Source organism: Anarhichas minor, unplaced genomic scaffold (assembly GCF_050575085.1).
Source record: "Anarhichas minor isolate MPS153535 unplaced genomic scaffold, ASM5057508v1 ptg000047l, whole genome shotgun sequence".
In the NCBI taxonomy this organism is placed as follows: Eukaryota; Metazoa; Chordata; class Actinopteri; order Perciformes; family Anarhichadidae; genus Anarhichas; species Anarhichas minor.
Genome location: NW_027466493.1, coordinates 256,273 through 267,500, shown reverse-complemented (window position 1 = coordinate 267,500; position 11,228 = coordinate 256,273). Strand labels below are relative to the sequence as shown.

At 46.5% G+C, this 11,228-nt stretch overlaps 1 protein-coding gene across 1 annotated transcript in view; it reads right to left on the bottom strand.

The window, feature by feature from the left end:
- The window catches only part of adgrg6 (adhesion G protein-coupled receptor G6), a 62,418-nt gene extending 51,781 nt beyond the window's left edge, over window positions 1-10,637 (bottom strand). The window contains exons 1-6 of the mRNA XM_076112129.1: window positions 9,959-10,637; window positions 7,866-8,409; window positions 5,868-6,939; window positions 3,228-3,280; window positions 1,315-1,724; window positions 1-27 (exon numbers count right to left, since the gene is read on the bottom strand). The exon at window positions 1-27 is cut by the window's left edge and continues 113 nt beyond it. Coding sequence (XP_075968244.1) covers window positions 1-27; window positions 1,315-1,724; window positions 3,228-3,280; window positions 5,868-6,939; window positions 7,866-8,409; window positions 9,959-10,637 — 2,785 coding nt within the window. The remainder of the gene's footprint in view (window positions 28-1,314; window positions 1,725-3,227; window positions 3,281-5,867; window positions 6,940-7,865; window positions 8,410-9,958) is intronic.
- Window positions 10,638-11,228: the final 591 nt, after the last annotated feature.

The following is an 11,228-nucleotide window of genomic DNA, read 5'->3' as shown; positions in this document are numbered from 1 at the left end:
CCTTCTGGTTCCTCAGGGCCACGGCAACTGGAGAGGTGAGATGGAAGAGGAGAGGACGGAAGGATGGAAGAAAGGAAAGACGAAGAGGGAAGACAAAGAAAGTGCACAGAGGAAGGAAGGAGGGAAGGACAGAAAAAGGCAAGGAAACAGGAAGGAAGAAAGGAATTGAAAGGCAGAAAGAATAAACAAGAAATGTGTGAAAAGCACAGAAAGAAGAGAATAAAGGAGATTGATTAAAAGAAGAAAGAGGATGAATAAAGAAGACATGAAGGAGACAAATAAGAAAGAAGGTCAGACAGAGTGAGAGAAAAGCTTTTCATCCATCTTTATTTCAACTACTCGTCTAAATGTGATTTTAACTCACAGAGAATTATGACAATAAAGAAACTTTTCATTTCTATTTATCAACTTTACTTCAGAACCATTTGAACCTTTTTTGATGTCTGTAAAGAGACAGAAGATAGACTCACAAACACTCATTCTTTACATTATTCTACACTTCATCCACACGTGTAATAAAAAGAAGGTTCGTCTGTTTGACACTTCATGTCCCGAAGTGTTTCTCCAGCAGAACGACTCTGGAGCTGCCGACTGACAGCAAAACATTTAAAACATGTAATAGAAGAACACCCCTCACACACACACACACACACACACACACACACACCACTGCTGTCAAAGCGCCCTCGTCTTCCTCAGACTGTGTGATGATGATGATGATGCTCTCGCTGTCTGAGAAACCTCAAATCCCTGTGGTTTGAACTTAACTTTAACATCTTAACGTGGCAGCAAAAAATATGACATTTCAACTGCAGACCAAAGTTTATCCTCCAACAGAGGCTTCATCTTATAGTTAAAGGTGTTGTGGAGACATGAGTGCCACCTTTATGAAGATCATTCTCACTGGGATGACGATAGACGTTGACTCGCTCACAATCAGCTCATGATCAAGAGTTTTCGGGGTTAATCCGGCGTAATATGAACTCATTTTAGGATTATGATAAAACTATCTTTTTTTTAACGATGGCTCGCTAGATAATTAAAGTTAGGATTCAAAACACGCCAGTTATAACGCAGGAATATAAAATAAGACTTCTGGATTCCCCCAGTGCATTCTGGGAGGCTCCTCTACACACCTGCATCTTATTAATGCAATCACACAATCAGCTCTCAGCCAATTATATGAGTTTCAATTCTTGCCTTTATTTCAAAGTAAGAGCGCAATGATAGCCTAGATAACTAAGATACCCTGGATCCCTTTGAGCCCGCATGTGGGTCTGGATTAGTCAAGAGGACTCTGGTCCCTGAACCTACCGTGTCGGAAGCTAACACTGAACCCCCTCTTCTGCACGCTGAAGTCGGAGGTAAAGGACAGCTCCATCACGTTCCCCGTGGAGTTGAGCGTCAGCCCGCTGGCCGTCGGGCCGCAGAACTTAACGTCCGTGTTTCCCGTGTTCACCACCACCCGGTCGTAGATGCAGCCCGGCGCCTCCTCCAGGTCAAAGTCAAGGAAGGAGAGCTGGATGATGAAGCCGGCGGGGGCCTGCATGGTCCACTTACAGGCCTGCGAATTGGGGTATTTCTGGGGGTAGCAGGGCGACGTGAATTCCCCCTGGGCCTCCGTCAGCACCACGTTACAGTTGGTGGAGCTGCAGCCCAGCGCTGGAGGTGATGGTGGGAGGATAAATTCATGAACTTTCACAAACGGACAACCTCCACTGGAGCTGTTAAGGTTGGGTAATATCACTCAGAAGACAAGGTGATAGTAGACAAGGACACGAGGGGACAGGACACAAGGCAACAAGAGGATAGGACCCATAAAAAGGGTAGGAGACAAGACCATAGGTAAAGGAGGCAAACACCTACGACCATTAGAAGTCAGGAGGCAAGTTGGGAGACTTCGAGGACAAACACAGTTGAATTGGCTGGAAAGTGCTTCTGTGTTGATTATCAAAGATTCAAGAACAAAGAGGACGAAGACAAACGTTTCCAAGAAGAAGGTTAATAGGACCTTTAGGATTCAGGAGACAAAACCAAGACACGAGGAGAGGACACAAGGAGAGTAGTTTAGGAACTGTCTTTGAGAGATTGGACTCCAGAATCAGGAGGAAATCAACGGGAAAAGACGAGTCGTGCTGTTAAGTAAAGGATTCAGCAGCCCAGAGAGGAATCAATCAATCAACCAACCAACCAACCAATCAGTCCACCAATCAGTCCACCAATCAACCAACCAACCAATTAACCAACCAACCAATTAACCAATCAACCAACCAATCAACCAATCAATCAATCGACTGACAGAGGATTGATTAGTTAAGACTGGAAATGTTCACTTCCATCAAGTCAGCATTGAACCACAATCCACAGTAATCAGCCCCAATTCTCAATTAAGTTTTACAAAAACACCATGCACATGCAGAATAATGTTGCCAGTTAGATTTAGAAAAAGTCACCTTTTTCGAGGAAATATTAAGCAGTCAGATCCCATTTTTAAAATTGAGACGATCGATAGACCTGAGAGACTCACTTTATCATCAGCTTTCAGTCATCTGGTGTTCAAGAGCACCGGAAATGTTCTGTCTTTATAATCTAACTGCTCCACCGTTCATGGGGAATATTCCCACATACATTACATATTACAGTGATGAAACTAAGGTTGAGTTTGTAAAAGTCTATTTCTTTTCTCCTTACAAGAACAGTGAAACAAATTAAACTCTCTAATCACACTATTGCATCGTCTGCATACGTAATGATGTTGTGCATTATACGGGAAAGTCAATCCACAAAATAACCACACAGCAACATCTGTCTTTGGTCGATCCAGGAAATAAAGAAACTATTTCATGACATTCCGCCCACAATTAATCCAATAATCCAGGAAGATCATACACTTCGGAAACAATCTCCCCTTTTCATCCCACCGCTCTGCTGTCACACTGAATACGTTTAAATGCAAAGAAAATTCTGCTTTTTTCGCTTGTTCAAAAAAAGTAATAATAACTAATACTACTGTTTACATGCAGCGGTGCAGATTAAAGTAAAAGGTTCCCAGTACATACGTCCTATGGCTTCACCCTTTCAAAATACATAGATGCAGAGAGTGGAAGGGGAGGAAAATGTCTCTGAAAAAACAGCCGATGGCAGACTTTTAGTCTTCATGCAGTGAGTCAGACGAGAGATTCATAAAGTGATGAATCATCACATAGTCCTTCAAAGGTTTGGCTTACCCTGACAGTGCTAACAGCGACACAACCAAACGTTCTGCCTCAATCTGTCCCATCTGGACAACAAAAACCTGCTGAATCATGATTCTGAAAAAACAGTTTTGTCAGGTGTTTGAAATAATCCTCCAAAAATATGGAACTCTGTGAAATACAAGTTTGCCAGATGTTTTCATATACTGTGCACTGCAGACCGCAGCATGTGTACATGAGGACAGACTCTGTAGCTCAGGCTGCATCATATTGTTCCTTTAAGTTCTCACATGTAGTTTCCTGTTTATGACTCAATATTGAGCCTTAAAAGTCGAGTTTGTGTGTGTTGTGTTTAAGTTTCTCTCACTGAGAGAGTTCAGGTAACATGCAGAGTCAAAGAAACACACGAACATCTTCCTCTACTAACAAACAGAATACACATTAAACTGTCGGTTTGTCAGAGAAACTAACCAGATGCAGCAGATGCGGTTTAATTTGTTAATGATTTTTTTTCCCCCAAAACATAAAACCTGTTCATCATTTTCAATAACAGCTGGAAAGATGAGCCGTCCCTCACAAAAAAAAAATAATAACAGACAAGAGCTGAGATGGAAAGTGGAAAGAATGGTGTCTCTCTCTCTCTCTCTCTCTCTCGCTCAGAGAAACAATGGCCTCCGTTGATCTCAGGCTCGGCCGCCGCCGCAGCCAAAACCACAGCCAACGCACTGGAAACGTCAGAAGCACCAGTGTGTGTGTGTGTGTGTGTGTGTGTTAACCCTTCCTTCTCTGTGAAAAGCTGACTGGTGTCACATTTTGCAGAAACACTTTCATCCGCTTGCTCGTGGGAATTCTTTCAAGGAAACTGTTCGTAGTTCAGACTCACCGACAGATCGACCCTGAAGTCTCTTCTACTACTTCTGAGCAGCTTTCCCAATATAAACTGTAACTGTTCAATATTCAGAGCTTTAATGAAGCGGAAAAGAAATTGCTGAAAGACGTTGTTGTGGAAGCGTATCACCCACCCTGTGGCTCCTCCTCCAGTAAACACTGTTAGCTCTGTCAGCGCTGTTAGCTGCTAGCTGTTAGCTGCTAGCAGCCGGCTCAACCATCTCCATGTTCAGAGCCGTTGAGAGCAAATAGATGTGCTCAGAAGTGATTTTTTATTCTTTCAAATACAGAAAAATAGCATTAACTAGAATTACCGCTTCGTGGCCCTCGCCGACTAGTCAAGTTGCAATTTACATCCATGTATGTCCAAAAATGTCATCAATTAAAAAAAACATTTGACCATCAAATCTAATCGTTTCTTCGGACATTTGTGCCAAATTAGAGGAATATGATGTAAACGGACAGTTCAAGGCTGTCACCTGCATGAGGGCATAAAAATCATAAAATAAACCAAGAAGCAGTTGTGAAAGGACACAACTTCTAGTTACATTGAGTGGAAGTAGATGGACTGTAATACTCAGTAACCCTCTTATACACCTGCTGACCACTGATGCATGGTTAACACAACAGTTCCCAACCTTTGTGACTTATTACCCTTAAACACAATTAAATAAAAAGCATAAATATAGTTATTTTTCTGCACTCTGTTGGTCAAAATCAGGAGCAGCCGACTCCTGCATTCAGCAAGGAACCTTCTGTTGTTCACTACATCCTGTTTGTACTCTGAGAGTCCAGGGGGCGACTCCTCTGGTTGTATAGAAGTCTATGAGAAAATGACTCTACTTCTCTCTTGATTTATTACCTCAGTAAACATTGTAAACATGAGTTTATGGTCTCAATCTCTAGTTTCAAGTCTTCTTCAATACAGCATGATGTTCATTTTGTACATTATGCTCCATTTAGAGTCAAACAGACCATAAAGCAGGGGATGCTTTAGGGCGGGGCTACACGGTGATTGACAGGTCTCTACCATTGTCCACTCTTAAGGAGTCGGCCGTTCGTTTGCTCCGTTAAGCACATTACAAACAAGCCGGTTTTTTTTTCTGAGAGAGAGAGAGACGAGAGAGAGAGAGAGAGAGAGAGACAGAGAGAGAGAGAGAGAGTCCACAGAGAGAGAGAGAGAGAGAGACAGAGAGAGAGAGACAGAGAGAGAGAGAGTCCACAGAGAGAGAGAGAGAGAGAGAGACAGAGAGAGAGAGACAGACAGAGAGAGAGAGAGAGGGAGACAGAGAGAGAGACAGAGAGATTTGATTTTCAAATATCTTTATTTCTAAATCAATTTCGTTTACAGAGTTTTACTGTTTATCAAAACAACCTTAATTCATGCAAAAAAAAACAACAAAAACTAAAGAAAATTTAAGAAAACACAAATCATAAGTTGAGAACCAGAGCATTGTCTCTGACTGAACACAGAACATCGTTCAGAGCCCAAATGTTCACAAAGAGTTCAGTTTTCTTTGTCAGTCTGTAGAAACCAAACTCCACCCTGAGCCGAGCAGCCAGCAGTCCGGTCAGCATCAAGCTCACGTCCTCTGACCCTACACCCCTCACACGGTTTTTCCTTGTTTTCCAAATTGCTAGTTTGGCCAGTCCTGAAAGGAAATTCATTAGTGTGTGGACAGATTTGTTTTTAGCAGAGTAGTTTGGACCATAGATAAAAAGACAGAAAGAAAAGTGTTCTCCTAAGCCCTGAAACCACGTCTTCAGGCGGCTGAAGAGTCTCACCAGTCTGGAGCACTCAACGAACAGATGGTGGATGATTTCTGTCTGCGAGCAAAAAGGACAGCTGTCCCCTGAGCCAGGATCGAGGTGCACCAGATACCTGTTTGTAGCTATGGCCCCATGTACAATCCTCCACTGGAGGTCTCCTGTCCGTTTGTCTGCAGGGGGTTTGTACAGGGACCGCCAACAGCCCCTTGGGGAGGATCCCCTGCCAAAAAACTCGGTCCACCTCGACACCCTCACTCCTGCCAGAGAGCGCAAGTTAGAGACCTTCACACTGACCTGATACGCTGCTTTCCTCCCCAGAGTCTCAAAGTCCCCCAACTGGGGTGTCTTTAGAGACAGCAGGATGTCCTCCTCATCCTCCCACTGTCCCACAGCAGGACAGACAGCCAGGGGTGGGAAAACATATTCACATTCATTGTCCCATTGGTCAGATAGTGTACGGTCTCCAACAAACGCTCTGAGGACTGCTGGCAGGGAAGCACAGACCTCTTCCACCAGCCTGAGCAGCAGCCTGCTGGACCGGATGTTGATCAGCTCCGCAAGTTGAGGGATGGAGGTCTTCATCAGATGACCCAGCTTCACACAGCCGGCCTCTCTCAGTCTGGATCTCAGGCTGACGGACGTCAGGACCTGGGATGTGATGTAGCTGCTTCCAAAAAGCGGCTCCTCAAAGAGCCACATCCCTGGTGTCGTCACAGCTCTCCGATGCACTGTAAAAACCCGCCATGCCTGTAAGACAGACTGATAGAACGGTGTCAGACCAGTTAAATCCACTGACTGGGCCTGGAGCAGGAACAGGTGTTTGTCATAACCTAAGCGTCTGGCCCTCCTCAGCAGCACACAGGCAGTATCAGTCCATGGCAGGCCGAAGCTGTACAGCAGTCTCTGAGCTGTCTGCAGTCTGAAGGCTGTGATTCGTGATGCGATGTCCACCAGGCCCTGCCCTCCCTCCTGGACCGGCAGGTACAGCACCGCAGATCTCAGCCAGTGAAGCCCTGACCAGAAGAAGTCCACAACTGTCCTCTGGATGTCTTTAATCAGGCCCTGTGGTGGAGGTAGGACTACCAGTCTGTGCCAAAGGGTCGAGGCAACCAAGTTATTGACAATTAGGACCCTCCCCCTATAAGAGAGCTGAGGTAGCAGCCATTTCCATTTAGACAATCTGGTGCACACTCTCTCCATAGCACCCTCCCAGTTCTGTCTTTGAAACTCTTCTGTTCCCAAAAAAACACCCAAAACCTTCAAGCCCTGCCTTCCCCATCTGATGCTTCCTGGTAGCTTTGGCATTTCTTTGTCTGCCCACTGCCCAACCTGCAAAGCTTCACTTTTTTCCCAGTTTACCTTTGCTGAAGATGCCCTCTCAAACAAATCTAAACTGTTACCTAGGAACTGGATATCCCTCTGGTCTTTGACGAACACATAAATATCATCAGCATATGCTGACACCACCAGCGAGGGCCGCTGAGGCAGCCCAGGTAACATTAGTCCTGATAGACGGGACCTCAACCTATTCAGAAGAGGCTCAATGGCAATGGAATATAGCTGTCCAGAGATAGGACATCCCTGTCTGATGCCTCTCTGGACCTGAACTGGACAGCTCAACGCACCCCCTACCTTCACCAGACAAGTAGCCTCCTTGTACATCAAACCCAACAGTGACACAAAACCTTCCCCAAAACCAAAAGCTCTTAAAGTGGAAAAAAGAAAACTATGATCTACCCTATCAAAAGCCTTCTCCTGGTCTAATGATATAACCCCAACATCAATATTATACAGTTTACAAAGATCCAACAAGTCTCTCATGAGAAAAATGTTATCCATGATGGATCTGCGAGCACCTTGGAAAGAAGTTTATAGTCTGTGCATAACAACGCCACCGGTCTCCAGTTCTTCAGTAAGGACAAATCTCCTTTTTTGGGTAACAGTGATAGTACTGCATGCCGACATGTCGTCGGTAACAGGCCTGCCTGTGAACACTCCTGCAGCACCTCCCACAGGTTGGCTCCCAAACACTTCCAGAAGTGTTTATAGAAGTCCGCAGGCAGTCCGTCCAGTCCAGGAGCTCTCCCAGCAGCCATCTGACCCACAGCAGCGGTCAGCTCCTCCAGGGAGATGTTGGCGTCCAGGACAGCTCTGTCCTCGGGGCCCAGCTGAGGAAGGTCCTGAAGCAGCTCGTCAACACTCTCTCTGTGGTTGTCCTCCTTCCTGAAGAGGGCGCTGTAGAAGCTTACGGCATGTTGTCTCATTTCAATCGGATCAGTCGTCATCTTACCATCAGGGAGGCGGAGACACACCATTTGTTTGGTTTGAGAGACGGACTTCTCTAGATTGAAGAAGTAGGAAGTAGGAGCATCCATGTCCCTAACACTGGTGAACCTTGACCTGACCAAAGCTCCTTTAGCTCGTTCCTGTAGAAAGGAGCCTAGTTGCTGCTTCTTCTGTTGAAGCCTGTGAGTGTCTGTGCTGGTGTGAGTGAATAGACTGTGCTCTAAATCCCTGATTTCATTTTCTAGATCCTCAATGACCCTTTTGACTTTTACTGTGGAGTGACTTGTATATTGTTGAACAAAGACACGTATATGTGCCTTTCCTACATCCCACCACTGACTCAGGGACTCAAAGTCGCTCTTCTTTTCTCTCCAGATTCCCCAGAAAGTCTCAAACATTTCACAGAAATCACTGTCCTGAAGCAACTTAATGTTAAAGTGCCAGTAAGAGCTGCATTTGGTGGTTGGTGAGGTGTGAACATCTAAAGTGACGAGGTGATGGTCGGTGAAGCCTACTGGGTAAATGTGGCTATTCAATAACCGGTTACTAAAACTATGAGATAGGTAAACCCTGTCCAGCCTGGCTGCCCTAATGTTCCCATCCAACACCTTCACCCATGTGTACTGTCAAGCCCGGGGATGTTTCACCCTCCATACATCCACCACACCTGACTCTGCAATCACCTGTGATAAGATGGCAGATGACTGTGAATGAGGTTCCTCTCCTGTTCTATCCAATAAGGAGTTTATGGTGCAATTCCAGTCCCCCCCCATCACTACACAGTCGTTGTGATCACACTGCTGCAGGACATCTCTGAGTTTGTGGAAGATGTCTGTTCTGTGTGAGCCCTGGTTTGGAGCATAGATGTTGATAAAAACAAAAGTAATGTTTTGTATAGATGCTCTGACCACTAAAGCCCTGCCTGTCACTATCTCTGTGGAGGAGATGATGTTAACATCCAGCCCAGGTGAGAACAGAACGGCTACACCTGCAGACAGGTTGGTCCCATGAGACAGGACATACTGGCCCTTCCACCACAAACCCCAGTCTACCTCATTATGTGGGTCGCTATGCGTTTCCTGCAGGAGAACGATGTCTAGTTGTTTCTGTGTGATCATGTCTGCAGTGACCGCCCTCTTCTGTCGGTCCCTCCCACCATTCATATTTAAAGAGCCAACCCTCACCTTGTGCATTGAAAAACGAAAAAGAGCGGTGATGTAGACAGTTAGAAATAACAGTAACAGAAAGATTAAGTGCAACACATTCATCATTGACTCACTTAGAGGTCTTTAACCTTTTCGAACCTTTCCCTTCATCTCTCTTCCTTATCTTCCTGAGATGCGTCATGAGCTTCTTTAGACGGAAACGTTTCTTTTCATCTAAAACCTCCAAATCCACCTCTTTTTGTAATGTCACAACACTTTTAATAAATTTGTCTGCGTCTGGAAAATACTCTGAAACGTCTACAGATTGTCCAAACGTGTCGTCCAGGAAGTTATTAATTTCCTCCAGCTTGTACAGATCTCCACTGTGAGACTGTGAGTCTGTGACAGAGAGACCGTCAGAGTCGTACTCCATCCCCTCCTCGACAACACAAGCCCCCCCACTCTCCTCTGGACCAGCAGCCTGACTCTGGTCAGCTTCAGCTGTCGGCCCTGTACTGCTGCCTGCTACCTCTTCCTCTGCTCCTGCTTCCCTTTCCTCTACTTCTTTCCTTCCCTCTGCTACTTCCTTTCCCTCCGTTGTGAGACTCAGAACAGCTGAGTTGTCATCAATATTTTTTCCTCCGCCTGAATCAGCTCTCTGTTCCCCGTCCTGACTGTCTGTCTGCCCGCTGAGCCCCTCCTCAGCCTCGGCCCCGGTCGGCGGATCATCACCCCCCCACGGAGCAGCGCTCTCCGCCGGCCCGTCATTTGGCGGCCCTTCGGCCGGCCTGTGAGGACAAGCGGTCCGCTTGTGCCCCACTTCCCCGCACTCAAAACACTTGATGCTACCTGTGCTAGCGTACACCATGTAGTGTCCCTCCCCGTGTTTCACCCTAAAGGAGACCTCTAGCGTATGTGAAGGACAGGTAAGGAACATGAACACCTGTCTCCTGAAGGACTGGACATGCTTCAGTTTATCACTCTTACATCCCAGACCCACAGTCCTGAAGCTGCTCGCCAGCTTCCCGAAGCGCTGCAGCTCTCGCTCCAACACCTGGTTGGGGATGAACGGGGGAACACCGGAGACGGTGACCCGGGTGGAGGGCACTGCGAGCGGGGAAACCTGCAGATACACACCGTTCAGCGAGACGCCGCTCGCTATTAACTGCGCCACAAAACGCTCCTCTTTCAGAAACACCAGCACACCTCTGTTCATTCTGGAGGCATAGGACAGGTTAGCGTGTCCCACACAGTCTCCCACAGCCAGGAGAACCGCCTCTACCGGGACACACGGGTTGGGCTGAACACGAACTCCATGTCTCAAAGACATGGACGGCGTCTCAGAGGACGCCATCCCCGACAAGAAACACGGTTCTCCGTCCGCCCAAAACACCAAAATACCGCGACAACAAACTCAAACCACCACAACTCAACCACACAGTGAACTATGAAAAAAGATTGAAGAGAGACAGACAGAGAGAGAGAGTCCACAGAGAGAGAGAGAGAGACAGGAGAGAGAGAGAGAGAGAGAGAGAGAGAGAGAGAGACAGGGAGAGAGAGAGAGAGAGAGAGAGAGAGAGAGACAGGGAGAGAGAGAGAGACAGACAGGGAGAGAGAGACAGAGACAGACAGGGAGAGAGACAGAGAGAGAGAGAGAGAGAGAGAGAGAGAGAGAGAGAGACAGAGAGAGAGAGACAGAGAGAGAGACAGAGACAGACAGGGAGAGAGAGAGAGAGACAGAGACAGACAGGGAGAGAGAGAGACAGAGACAGACAGGGAGAGAGACAGAGAGAGAGAGAGAGAGACAGAGAGAGAGACAGAGAGAGAGACAGAGAGAGAGAGAGAGACAGGGAGAGAGAGAGAGAGAGAGAGACAGAGACAGACAGGGAGAGAGAGAGAGAGAGAGAGAGAGAGAGAGACAGAGACTAAACCCTCTGCAGCCATT